This window comes from Castor canadensis, chromosome 1 (assembly GCF_047511655.1).
Source record: "Castor canadensis chromosome 1, mCasCan1.hap1v2, whole genome shotgun sequence".
Classification (NCBI taxonomy): Eukaryota; Metazoa; Chordata; class Mammalia; order Rodentia; family Castoridae; genus Castor; species Castor canadensis.
In genome coordinates, this window is record NC_133386.1 from 78,201,088 (window position 1) to 78,215,885 (window position 14,798).

General features: G+C 35.4%; 1 protein-coding gene across 1 annotated transcript in view; it reads left to right on the forward strand.

Moving 5' to 3' along the window:
- Me1 (malic enzyme 1) overlaps nt 1–14,798 on the forward strand; it is a 177,720-nt gene that overhangs the window by 154,822 nt on the left and 8,100 nt on the right. Inside the window, exons 10-12 of the mRNA XM_074078882.1 lie at nt 7,151–7,256; nt 8,532–8,674; nt 10,329–10,502. Of these exons, the coding sequence (XP_073934983.1) occupies nt 7,151–7,256; nt 8,532–8,674; nt 10,329–10,502 (423 nt within the window). The remainder of the gene's footprint in view (nt 1–7,150; nt 7,257–8,531; nt 8,675–10,328; nt 10,503–14,798) is intronic.

Consider the following 14,798-nt stretch of genomic DNA (forward strand, 5'->3'; position numbering starts at 1 on the left):
GAGGCTTGGCTTCATCTAAATCAGAATAAGACGAGAGACTGGTTTGATGGGTTCGAAATTTGCTTTCATTTTTTGGTTTTATTTTGTTCAGTTTCAAATAATTTTACTTTCTGTATTTTTTGCTTATATTTAAATGTTTAGCCCCTGTAGAAAGAGGTAGTAAATAAAAATATAAATCATAATATTATGAAGTTAGTTTTTGCAATATAGTTATTTTCTTCCTGAGAGGTCTAGGGCTTGAAACTCCAGGCTGTATAGAGAAAATTTTTCTTTACACTGTTGTTTTGTTGACATTTGACAGTGGTGCTGCTACTACCTTGAATGATGGTTAACACATTTTATACAAGGGGATTTTTAAAAAGTTCTGTCTCATAAGAGACTTTGTTGCTGGTCAGGGCGGAAGGGGAGATAAATGTAAAATGTAAAAAATGATAACATCTGTGCTTCCTAATAAAATCTTAGTATTTTGTGTAAAATAAATTAATAAGTCATCAAACCAATGTTGAAAATGGTATAGAACATATTTGGCAGAATTTTTTTTGTCTTGTAATTTTTCTGTTTTTGTCAAGTAGGGTCCTTCAGTGATGCTAATATTGAGGTTGCTGGCCCTCTCTCAGAATTTTCTCAGCATTTGTGAGTCAGACCAGGATCAAGCCTTGGGGATGAGGTGGTGGGTGATTTACATTTCTTACCTGTGGGGTGTCTGTTGCCAAGTTCCACCTTCAGTGGCCAGGACCTGCCATTGGTTATTATGAGTAATAAAGTAAAATGTTTGTGACAAAGTATATATCTATTTCCATGGAGAACATAATCAAATTTATTTAAAACTATATACCAAAAGTACTTTGAATCTGTTTCCATACAGTGTTTATCTGTCTCCTTTATGATTTGCTTATTTTAGGCAATTTAGAAGGTTTAAACTACATTAAACATATATATTTATATACATTTTGCTTTAGTTATTTTTCAGATAGGTCTCATTTTTTTTTGCCCAAGGCTAGCTTTGGACTGTGATCCTACAGCCTCCCATATAGCTGGGACTACAGCTGTGAGTCACCATGCCTGGCTTGTTTGTTAAGATGAGGTATTGCTAACATTTTGCTCAGCATGGCTTCAAACCATGACCTTCTTAATCTTTGCCTTGGGAGTAGCTGGGATACAAACATGAGCGATCATACCTTGCTAGCTTACCTTCTTTAGAATGTATCATTTTGTATTTTTCTGAAAATATAGCCTTTTTAAACTATGGCTGTTAGGGATATGATATATTATTTAGTTCAGTGGTTCTCAACACTAGCTAATCATTTCTGATCACCTGGGAAGCTTTAAAAATATACATATAGACTGTTTTGCCTCATCTGGAACTGAGTTAGAATTAAGTTAGCCTGGAAGACAGGCTCGGGAATCTTGTTTTTCCTTAGATTGCTGGGGCTCAATTATCTTTGGAAAGCACAAATCTGGTTCATTTGCACTGCCATCATCTGACTAGATGAGAAACCATGATCCAGGAAGGTACCAAGAGCATCACTGCGTGATAAGTGGAAGAACCTGTAGTCCCCACCATCCTGAGTATCAACCTCGTGTTCTAGTTCTGTTCGTAGATGGCATTTTGTATGTGTAATCATGAAACTTTTCTTTATTTTTCTGAATATCACAGAAAGTTTTCAGAAGTAACAAAATTCTTTTGTGGTTTGCTAACTTGTCGTTTATGTCTACTCAACAAAATTTATCACAGTCTGTTATGTATTGACTACAGTCAGTATTGGTGAGGACAACACTAGAACATACAATTAAATTTTTAAAACTTTTCTGACTTAGATAATCTGAGATCTTGTACTGAGGAAAATATTTTAAATCATTGCATTAAGAAAATTATACCTTTGTCATTTATAGGTTAATCAACATATTTCAACTTTATTTTGCATTGTGGATTTCTAGGTCCATATTTAATATAAACCAACCCTTGTTTACATGTTATTTTTAGCAACAGCCCAATTTGAATTTAGTTACTTCATCTGCTAACAATATCATCTTTAAGCCTTTTTTTTGTTAGTTTTATTTTCTCATCTGGGTGATTACTTCTTGGTTTGGTAATCTAATGAAAAGGAACAGATTTCTATTTTTATGGAGATCATAGGCAAATTGATTTAACACTGTTTGCTGTTGGTCAGTAGTTGAATGGTCAAAACTGGTTAGCTTATGTAGTGGAGTGCCTGCTTGGCAAGTGAAAGAACCTGAATTCAAACCCCAATACCACCAAAGGGAGAAACAAATAAAGAAGGAACTGGCTGTTCACACTGAGACACCCACAGTTGAGCTTTCAGCAAGGTTTTGCTGTGAGCTAAGTCTTCTAATTCATATTGTGAGTCTTCCTGTTTTTACCATGAATCATGCAGAATTTTATTATTTAATGAGCCTACACATTTTTTGAAATTAAAAAAAAAAAAGATGGCATAGCCAGGTGCCAGTGGCTCATGCATGTAATTCTAGCAACTCAGGAGGCAGAGATCAGGAGGATCGCTGTTCAAATCCAGCCTCAGGCAAACAGTTCATGAGACCATACCTGGGGGGGGAGGGGAAAAACCCATCACAAAAAAAGGGCTGATGGAGTGACTCAGGGTGTAGGCCCTGAGTTCAAACTCCTGTCCCACATAAAAAGAGCATATTTCCCTCTTAAAACTATCCTTACACCAGGTGCAGTGGCTTATGCCTGTAATCCTAGGTACTTGAGAGGTAGACATTGGGATGATCATGGCTGAAGGCCAGCCCAGACAAAAAAGTTAGCAAGACCCCCATCTCAACCAACAACTGGTCTTGGTGGTACATGATTGTAATCCCAGCTACATGGGAAGCATAAATAGGATTGTAGTCCAGGCCAGCCTGGGCATAAATGTAAGACCTTATCCTAAAATAACTAAAGCAAAAAGGGCTTGGGTTTGGCTCAAGTGCTAAAGCACCTGCTAGCAAGCCCAAGGCCCTGAGTTCAAATGCCAGGGCTGCAAAAAAAACCCCACAAAACCCCAAATAAAACTAATTTTACTATTCCTACTTTGTTAATAATACCAAAACTTTTTAAAGTGTTGTGATACAAAATTGAATAAAAAATTTAATTACAGTAAGCAAGAATTTGAGACTAAAAAAGAACAGAAGGAGATGATACAGAATTTTCATTACTACAAATCTTTAAAAATTGTGTAGAGAATTTTTTTTTTCAAGACAGGATCTCACTAGGTGTCCCAGGCTGACCTCTAACTTGTGATCCTCCTGTCTCAGCTGGGATTATAAGAATGTACCACCATGCCTGACCAAATGACCAAAACACTTTCTTGATTTTGGTGGTTTGGTCACTGGCTTTCCTGGAAGATAAAGGCTTGTCAAGACAGTGTCCTGCATGCTGTATACATTTCATGTCTGAAATGAAGATACTTGGATTTATATTGAACTGTATGAATGGAGATCCCAAAATATGTTGATTTAAATAAGTTAAATGTGGGGACTGGGTTTTTTGGAAGTGGGATTATCTAAGAGTGTAGTTGTAGGACAACAAGTGACTTAGGATGTGCCCACCATCCACTGCTGGTGCAAAGAAGCCTTAGCTTCACATCATAGCTTTACATCGTGTCTTCTAGCCAGCTGAGGGCCACAGGGAATGTGTTTGGATGGTGTGCCTCATTCCTGTGTAGGAAACAAACCAGAAGTTATACCCATGACTTCCATTCCATGCCTTTGGACAGAAGATAGTCTTATGCCTCTGCAAGCTGCACAAAGACTAAGTGAATACTGCCTTCACCTGGGTAGCCACATGCAAACAGGCAAAAGTTATTATTAAAAAGTAGAGAATATAGATAACTAGTAAAAACTTTAAAAAGGAGAGAATGAATATTGATGGATAATTACAGTTCTCTGTTACAACATGGAAAAGGTTTTCAGTATCTGAACATAAAAATAATATGATATAGTGTTGACATAGAGTATGTCACTGAAGCATAAGTCAGTGGTAGAGCACTTGCTAGCATGTTGCAAAGCCCTGAGTTACATCTCCAGCACCACAAAAAGCAAAAAGAAGAAGAAAGTGACATATGTAGATACTTTAGAAAATTTATTACATCATATTTGTATAATATTTATATTTTTCAGGTGAAGAGTAAAAAACAGACACACAAAAAAGCAATCCCTGTGATTCATTTATTATTCTTTAAGCGATGGCTGTCTTCTCAGGGACCTTCAGGATTATAATATTTCATTGAGATGACTAGAGCCAGTTGGAGATGTTTTTTCTCTGTTACAGAATGTAGCATATATTAGACAAGATTCCTTACCTGTAAGAAGCATTTTAAAGAGCACATTGCTGCACTTTTGAAGAAGTCAACTTCACATTGAGTTTTTGAGACCAGTTCTTTTTGTTTTTGAAGGCAGAGTAAGGAGGTTTATTACATGGCTCGGGGCCTGAGAATAGTTCTTGCTGTATAAATCTGCATTAGCTAGGCACCTACTATTGCTATTGCCATTGACTTGAGAATCACTCTCATTTCAGACCACTGTGTGTATGTGTGTGTGGTTCAAGTTCAGGGTTTTGCACTTGCTACGCAGGCACTCTATTGCTTGAGCTACACCTCCAGCCTCAACCCTTGTTCGAGTCCAAAGTGGATTGGGGTGACATCCCTGACTTGATGGTTTGACATGATTTTTCAACTTTATGATAGTGCAAAAAGGCACCCATAACAACCATTCTGTTTTTCATTTTTAGTACTGGATTTGATAAATTACAGTTTATACAAAATAGACTTTGAAGAGTCTGAGCTCGTTTAAGGTAGGCTGGGATAAGCTGTGGTCTTCTGTGGGTTAGGTATATTTAGTGCAGTTTTGACTTAAGATATTTTCAGCTGATGCTGGGTGTATTAGGCTATGATTTGATTTTAAGTTGAGAATCATCTGTATATGCTGCCTTTTGTGGAAGGAACTGCAGAGCTACCTGGCAAAGAACATTGACATAAACACAGGATGGTCAGGAATTGGGGCTAATTGTATTTACCACTTATTCTAGATAAAGTCTCATAATAGTCAAAATATTTGAGAGGAATTCTGAAATGACACCTCAAATACCTCTCTTTCTAATTTGTGGTAGAAAACTTATTAGTTTATTCACTTTTTTACATGATAGAATGATGCCTAATTAATTTCTGGAATTGAGATATGAAAATGAAATTAATTTCCCAGCTATGAAACTAAGAAAGGTATGAGTGAACTAGTTAGGACTACCCCCCTGCCCTCTGAAACTTTTGTGAGAATTGTAAAGATTTTAGTATTGTCATTGTTTTTTCATATTATTAAATGACAGTTTTTAAAAGTCTTGTCTCAAACACAAATGTTTGAAACTAGTTAGTTTTTACTAAGTGTTTATAAAATCAGCTTTAAAAATCAGTTTATGGGGGTTGAGGGTGTTGCTCAAGCATAGAGCAGTTGCCTAGCATATGTGAGGCCGTGGGTTTGAACCCTGGCAGTACACATATACACAACCCACGTAGACACATAGGCACGCACACACACTCACACACAAAGAACTAGTTTATGTCATCTCTTTATTCTTCTGGACCTGTGACTGATTCTAAAAAGAAAATGACAATAGATTAGTTTTATTGAACAATTAGTTGCTTCCTGATAAAAGTAGAAATTGAATTCTACTATGATTCTTTTATCATACTACTTGTTCCGTAGTAAGCATGAACAAGAATATGGATTAGAGATGTTCAACTTAGTATTACTAAAGACTCAATAGTTTTAGTGTTCTCTGCTGAAGGGAATATGAAGAAGTAGGCTTAAAATTTGACTCCAAATGAATTAAATAGGATTCTTTTGCACTGTCTCAGATGTAATATATTTTGATGTATTGAGAGAAAAGGTAAAAAAATAACCTCTTAGAATCAAGAAATGACTAATCATGAGTTCTGTTTTAGAAGACTATCCAATTTAATGTTATGTTCATAATGGAAAACTGTGGTACAGAAATAGCATTTTACAGCAGACTAGGAGAAAATGTACCAATTTTTTGTGCTGGAATTTTTTGTTCTTCACAATAATTTTGATTATAGCAATTAATATTGACCTAGGCATGGTCCTATGGGGCTTTACCTGTATTATTTCATTTAATCCACAGTCAACCTGACAAATCAGAAATTCCTATTATCCTTATTTATAGATAAGGAAACAAGCACAAAGAGGTTCATATGTTTCATATTTTCTAGAATTTTATGTATTGCTTTAAAAAACAAACAAAATGACAATAAATTTGTAAAGCAAGGAAATTGTACCACTTTTGGGATTAAAAATTTGCAAACACCCTGACATATCCCATTTGTAAGGCTTTTCCTTCAGGGCAGTTTTGTGGTATTATGGAAGACTGAGTTCTAGGCAATCCCTTATCTTCAGCAAGTTGCTTAAAATCTCTGAACTTCAGTTTCCTTATATGCAAGATGACTGTAGTTATACTTCCCCAAACTGTTGAGGGGATCAAATGAAATATGTGACTATAACTTGTAAATCATAAACTACCATATAAAGTTAGGCAGTGATTTATTATATAGTCAAATCTTAACAATTTGTTGCTAGTATATTATAATTAGATGTTCCCTGGACAACACATGGCATATTCTTTTTCTTTTGGGGTTGCAACTCAGGGCCTTGTATTTGTCAGACAGGCATTTGAACCATGTTCCTAGCCCTATGGCATGTTCTCTGTGGTACATAAATTGGTACTGCTTTAGCTAATACCACTCTAGCTTATGAGACACTGCAAATACAAATAACGTGTAATAAACAATATCATTATTTAAGTGTTATTTTGTATTACCATTTGTTAATATTAGTTTCTCACAAATTTCTGTAGAATTAGGATTTTTAGTATTAAATAATTAAATGAGAGAAAGACTTCATTTTGTGTATCTCCATGACTTAGAACATTGTGTGTCACATAAATATTTGTTGAAAGAGTGAAATACTACTCTGACAATTTAAGAAGGGGTTTAAGAACAGATAGCATTCATAGTACATAAAAATGCTAAGTATAAATGCTAGTAATCTGTATAATATTCTGAAGTGTCTTTGACCCACACATTTGGCAGATTTTTCATTTCTTCTTATTTGTGTTACTTAGGGACGTGCTTCCTTAACACAAGAGAAGAAAGAGTTTGCTCATGAACATGAAGAAATGAAGAACCTAGAAGCCATTGTTCAAAAGATAAAACCAACTGCCCTCATCGGTAGACATTTTTCCTCTCTTCCCCTTATTTTGACCAGACTGGTGTAATTTAGCTTTTATGAAATTCTAACCATTGGATTTCAAAAAACAACATTTACTAGTGTCACTCAAGCAGCATAGACAAGTCCTCCATAGGCATGTAGATTTGGGGTTGATCTACCTGAAGTATGTAGCCCTCTTTATTAACTGTGTCAGCCTGCTAACACCTGTTGTATTTTGGCTTTTCCAGGCTTTATTTCTCCAGAGAGATAGTTCTTCTGAAAAGGGAGGGATTTTTGCCTCCCAGGGGACATTTGGCAATGTGTAGAGAGAGTTTGTAGTTGGTATAACAGGGAAGGAGATTTGGAGGTGGGAGGAAGGGCCTACTGACATTTCATGAGCAGAGGACAGGCAGGCTGCTAAGTAATCCCATGATCCATACTACAATTCAGCAATAATGAATTATTTGCTAAAATATCAATAGTGCCAGCATCCAGAAATATCAAGCAAGACCCTTCTGGAGGACAGGAATCACATCTTGCGTATCTTTTATAGTCCTCCTAACACTTAACACCGTACTTTGACATTGCACGTGCATATAGTGATATGTTTAATATGGTCAAATTTTATGTTTAAAAAGCATCTCAAAGGAAGTTATGAAGGGTTATCCCTTATTGTGTATGTGCGTATATGAATCTACTTTATATTATACTCCATTCCTAGAAGCTCTTGTGAAATAGTTGACAATATTGAAAATAATGGTGATGCTCATAATAAAAATAGCTACCTACTCCATGACAGAAACTTCACTAAACTTTTAGTATTGTTTTACAAAATGTGTTCTTTCAGTAATCTTACTCCTTTCCATTTCTATTATGCTGTTTATTCTTCTGTTAAAATTTTTTCAATGAGGGGTATTTCAAATTTTCAGTTGAATTAAATCATTGTTTTAAGTGTCAACACTGCTTTATAAAACATTATTATTTTTCTACCTTAACAGAATTACTCATAGAAAGAGTGTATGGATTGGACACAGTTTAATTTCCTAACACATATGCCTGTAATCAAAATCCCAGCTGATTGGCTACTAACTCAATAATGTTATATTTATAGTTTTTAAGGTTACTTTGTTGGGATTAGCAAACATCTTTTATCATTGTACTATAATTCAAATGTTCCATATTTTATTTAGGGTCTATTAGAAAATGAGCTGATATATCTCATTGTTTTAGGAGCATGGGCTTTTTGGATGAATTAACAAGTGTCCTAAATTACTGGTTTGTCATTTCTTAATTAGGCGTTGCTGCAATTGGTGGTGCATTCTCAGAACAAATTCTCAAAGACATGGCTGCCTTCAATGAACGGCCAATCATTTTTGCACTGAGTAATCCAACCAGCAAAGCAGAGTGTTCTGCAGAGCAATGCTATAAAATATCCAAGGTAAAGTGAATGTGTAACTGATAATTTAATAGTCAAATTTTGATTAAGTTTTATAGGAATGCCTAGCATAACTAAGATGTTTACCATATACCCTTGAAAATTTATGAACCAAGATTAAAAGAAAAATGAACAGAAGGAGTACTGTTTCCTTAACTGTTATAACACTTCTCTTCATAAAATAAATTTTTAATGTATTAGTGATAATTTTCCGTAAGTGATTTAGAAAGTATCTGAGATTTAAACACAACACTTACGTTAAAAGGAAAAAACGTTGTTTTAGATGGTTATTAAAATAGCTTTTAACTAGCTATTCCCAAACATCGAAGCATGCAGTATAAAACCACAGTCTAATTTTTGCTTTACTAAATTCTGGGTTTGGATTTTGATGCCATGGGTGGAACATTTGGACAGCTATCTTGATATCCAGCCAAGAATGGGATGGGAGTCCTCAGTGATTCAATACTTTACTGTTTGAAAAAAAATTTATTTTATTTTACACTGTGTTTGTACTAATATATATTTGACTGACGTATTGGCAAGAACCTTTTGTTCCCTTCAAAGATTTGAAATACTGTTACAACAAAATAAAGTTTGTGTCTTATGTATGTAAAACTTTTATTTTGCAAATAAAAATGAAGTAGAGAGGGTAAACACAACACAAAGCTGTGTACCTCTGTACAAATCAGAACTTGATGACTATACTTCTTTAACAGTATACTCTTAAAATCTTACTACTAGAATTTTTTTGACAAGATACCACTCCATTGTTTACCTTTTATTTTGAGTAGCATCAGTGTCCTCACTAATTTTAATTTTTATCTGTGCTGTAGATTGTGGAATTTGCTTCACATTCCTCAGTAGTCTTTATATTCTTAAAGGAGAAAAACACAGTCCTTTGAGCAATAACAAAATTTTTAGCATAGTACTTTCCATGTAGGAAGCACACAACAAACCAGTGCTTAAGTCATTTTTTTTCTCGCTACAACTCAATAGGCTTCAAGAGTTTAGAGATTATGTAGTTCACATATATAAAATTAGCAAAATTTGTATAGCTGTGTTGTAAAATTTGGATGTGTCAGCAGTAAATGGCCCCCTGCCTTTTCTTATAATCTTGTCTAATGTTCTGTATTGTCAGACCTGAAATTCTGAGTCATTTTGAGACAGAAAATTAAGCTCTAACCTAAAATGTTATTTTATTATTTGTGCTCTAATAATGATCCTGTCTTTTTTTTTTTTTTATCTTCAGAAGTCTGTAATGGGAAGCCTATGTAGAAATGGTTGATGGGCCTCTGGTTTAGATGACAATAGAGAACAGAGTGATAGACAGGGAATTCTGTGTTTTGCACACTTCCAGGAGCAAAGAGTACGAAAACAATGAGAGTTATCCAGTCCAGAACCTGTTACCTAACATCACTGAAACTTTCCCAGAATTACTAGGGAGTTAAGTACTAACTACTCATTGTTTTGGCTATGTGGCAGTCATATTATAATATATTTGTTTTAAAATATCCTGCTTCTGTGGTATATTGCAAGAACTTTTGTAAATGTCACAATGTACCCTCAGTACAACAATTAAAAAAAATTAAACTTTTGAATGTTAAAGAAAGAATATCCTGCTTCTATTTAAAGTGAGTGGTATGTGTCTGTGTTGCAGGGCCGTGCAGTTTTTGCCAGTGGCAGTCCTTTTGATCCTGTAACTCTTCCAAATGGACGAACCTTATATCCTGGTCAAGGCAACAATTCCTATGTGTTCCCTGGAGTTGCTCTTGGCGTTGTGGCATGTGGACTGAGGCATATCACAGACAAGATCTTCCTCACTACTGCTGAGGTATTGTATAATACTGAAGTTTTCCCAGGCTCTAAAATTTGCCTAGTTTTAGTTGTCTGATTTTTATTTGTCTAGCATACCAGCTCACTGTCTAGAAGAAGTAAAACTAGAGAAGAAAAAAAAATCTTTCCCAGTAGAGAATAACAAGTGGGTAGTGGGTTCATATGGAGCTGGTAGTAAAAGATTCTTCCTCAGTAACTGTTAGATAAATTGTTTTGATTTCATAAAAGGAACCCTTTTATCTTCATACTTCTGATTGAATTCCAACATTAATGTGATAAATAAATTCTGTTTTCAAATGATGATTAAGTCATAAATATTTTCTCATTGTGAACTTTCCTTAAACAATGGCAGTTTGAAGGTTTTTTCTTTTTTAAGTTTAGTATGGTGAAGTGGAAGTGCTTATGATTAAGTGTTCAGTGCAGAAAACAAATCTTGCTAGCACAAAATTAAAATAGGGATTTAAGTATTTATAAAATCACTAAAAGGGCAGGAGAAGTAGGTTATAATCTAGGCTTTCTGAAAAAGTTTTCAGAATATCACAGAGCAGACCCACTAGGGAATCTTGAGCCATCAGGAACTGTGAAAGCCTCAGAGGGATGATAACAGTGATTGGGCATATGTTTGTAAAATCACAAACTTTTGATAATCAGAATGTCCATCCTGTTGATACACATTTTCACATTTGAGCAGGATGCAATTTGTGAAGGAGAAGCTTGTGAATTTCTTCTGTTAATCTGCTGTACACCATTATAGCTGAACTGAACCAAGTAAAAGTTGATTAGTATTAAAATATATTTATCCTACAAATGTACTATTCTTTCCATTGTGAAGAGGAATCCTTGGAGTATAGACAGAGATTCCTGTGTTACTGATGTTATCTACAGGAGCACACTATACTGGGTTGCACTGGTTCTGTTCTGTAAAAACAGATTATCTGAAGCTGCAGTGCCTTTCTTCACTGCATTAAAAGCATGGCAACTGATGCATTTGTTTGCTTAATCCCCAAGTCTCGTTAAGCATAAGTAGATGTCCAATTACTAAGGGAGCTTTTTAAAGTTGGTTTTACATTGTCTTTTACAACAGGCACATCAGAAGAAAAAAATTTTACTCTCCATAGCCAGTGTTTTCTTTCCTAAATGACTGTAGCACCCTCTAGTGACAAGTATCATGAAAAATATTTCCCATTTCTCATTCTGTAAGAGTAATAATGATCACTACCAAAAGACTTTTAAAATTTACAGTCGTATTTTTATGGTCGGTGCATCTGTGTGGCTGCGTCTTTTGGCCTTTCCACTGGTTTCAACACAACATTCTCCTTTATTAAATACGTCTGTTAAATCCCATGTACTCTTTTGTCTCTTTTTCATCTCCCTTTTAACTAAGACCTTTTTTTTTCTAGCATTCACTGTTTTTGTCCCTTTTCTATATGATTTCAAAGATCTCATCCACTCATCTGTTTCCGTTATCTTCATTCTAAATAGTCTCCAAATCTGTATATTTCTATTCTCATCTTTTACCATAATTCCATTTATCTGGTATATAATTCCCCCCAAATGCTCTGCCTTGTCCTTAAAGACAACATGTTTAAAACCATACAGTCACCTTCCCTGACCCTCAACATTTACATTTCTAATAGGTCCTTTCCAAATAGGACCAAAGCTTGAAACCTAGTATTCTTTTCATTTTCTATTACCCCATAGTCTGTAAACATATTGTGTATATGTACACCTATATAACTGTTTTATTTTATGTCCTACCTGGAAATCCATGGGAATTGTTCTCTACCTGACTAAGCCTGTCCTTCAGGCTTAAGTCTGATCTCATCCTTAAATTCTTTTTGTGACAAGTCTGCCTCATCTTGATCTTCCTTCCATGGCTGTTCTTATTAAACACTTCAGTATTTAATTTTATTTCTAGTGTGTTAGCTCTTCAGAGATTCGTATTTTTAAAAAGATTGTATTGTTTCTATAATCAAATTGTAGATTATTTTCTTTAAAGACAGAGATTCTTCCTTATATTTCTTTCAGAACTCTGGTTACCCCTAGCACAAAGCTATGCACAAAGCATAAACAGTAGGTACTTGTTGAGTTGAATTAAATAGAACTCGTCATATGTCTTAGCAAGAAGAATAATACCACAGACACTTACTGCCAGAGGACTAAAAAAGAAGAAAGTCCTTTTTGTCTAGATTATGTTTTGTAGTTTACAAAAGTAACATTTATGGTATCTAGATGAATTTTTGGTTTGACAACCCCAGGTTTAATAATTATTAGAATTACAGTCAAAAATGCAAATTTTAGGACTGGAGGCATGGCTCAAGTGGTAGGATGCCTGTCTAGCAAGCATAAAGCCCTAAGTTCAAGCCACAATACTGCCTCCTCCCCAAAATACTGATTTTATCTCATATTGAACCTAGAAATCTTATGGACTAGCAACAATCTAAAAGGGTATTCTGGACATTTTTACACTATGAAGAGATTTTTGGCTTTCCTGGAATGAGAGGCAGTCTTTTGGACTCTGATGAAAGCACACAGTGCTCTCTGTTTCAGTACTCCTGGCCCCATGTGGTCTGTAGCATAACCTAAGAACAAATTCCTCACCTTTCTTCTCAAACCTAAGAGACAAATGTTGGTCTCCCATCTTCACTTACCTCTTCCCAAATCTCTTGCTGTGTCTTCTCCTTCACCCAGCTTCACCACTCTCTGATATCTGCCCAGCGGGGATACAACATGATCATGATGGACAACAGCCATTGGAGGAAATTTGATTCATTTAAGTCACCAGATACCTGAAAATCCAGTGGCCATAACATTGTCAGAATGAAATAGATAGAGATTATTTGAAATCAGCCACAGTATAGAGAGAGACATCCATATCCTATCAAAGGCAGTAAGAGTAATACTCTTGCATATTTCTGTCTTTCCTCCTTGTAGAGTAGTCCTTTGTACTACTATAAATGAAACACCTGAGGAAGACTAACTTTATTTTTTAAAAAGGAGGTTTATTTAGCTCACAGTTTTGTATGCTAAAAATCCAAACATCCTGACATAGGCTTTTGGTGAGGGCCTTGTGGTGGATGGCAAAACATGTGTGATAGGAAGAGCTCACTTTGCAAAACAGGAAGTCCAAAAGATACTGGGTTCCACCGTCCCTGGAGAAGGCATGCTCCCATTTGACCTGAGGACCTCTTACTTGGTCCTACAAATGTTCTACACCATCAACACCTCACTGAGGACCAAACTCCAACACATGAACCTTTTGGGGGACACCTTTATACCTATCTAAATCATAGCACTCCCAGAATCCCTTAAAATTCATTGAGGCTCCCCATGGTACCTATTTGCTGCTGATTCTGTTTGACAATTTCTTGACTTCCTCTCTGTGTAACAGGTACATGGAAAGCAAGGATTCAGAATGATTTTCTTCTCAGCCATCTTCTGACTGTCTTCAGTCTCTTTAAAGTGATACTTGTGTAATATTCTAAAGAAAAAAATAGTATTGAATGCCAGCAATATGCCAGTGATGATGGGTTCACTACACGTGTCATACAAACAGTTGAAAATATGTGAAATTGATTGGTTATATAACTTGCCAAGTCAAATAGCTAATAAGCTAATATAATGTAGAGCTAGACCTGACCCCCAAAGCACTTTCACTTCCACTTTGTCATGCTGGCTTGCTATTCATTCTTTTTCAAATTAAATGGCTAAGATTCATTGACACATACTTTGACAGACACTATGGTAGATTCTTTGAACATTTAGTTCATTTAATCATATGAATTAGCATCTGTTATCACTCATATATTACTGATAAGAAAATTAAGATTTGAAAAGGTTAATTAATTTGCCCAAATTCAGACAGTAAGTGCTGGAGTCAGGATTCAAATAATGTTTACCACACACCTGAGCTCGAGCCTTCAATGCTAGATACCCATAAAAGTTATTTATTTAACATTTAAGAAATTCCAACTGATTTAAATCTGCCATAAATCCTTTGTAGAAAAATAAGGAGTTGTTCTGCCTCTTAAAGAGTACTTTACCTGACACTAATATACGGAGGACCAAGCTTCCAGTACATGAACCTTTGAGAGTCAAGTCAAACCCAAAGCATAGCAAGATGTTTGGGGGAAAGTGTGTACATGGCCTCTAAAAAAAACTCCTCCCCCCTTCTCTACAAGGCCTATTTTTTCAATTGTGTTGCAGATAGGAAGGAGGGTTATGGAAAAGGGTGAAGTGTGCTTTTATTAACTCTCCCTTATTTTAGCCTATCAATCACTCTGTATGGTGTGTG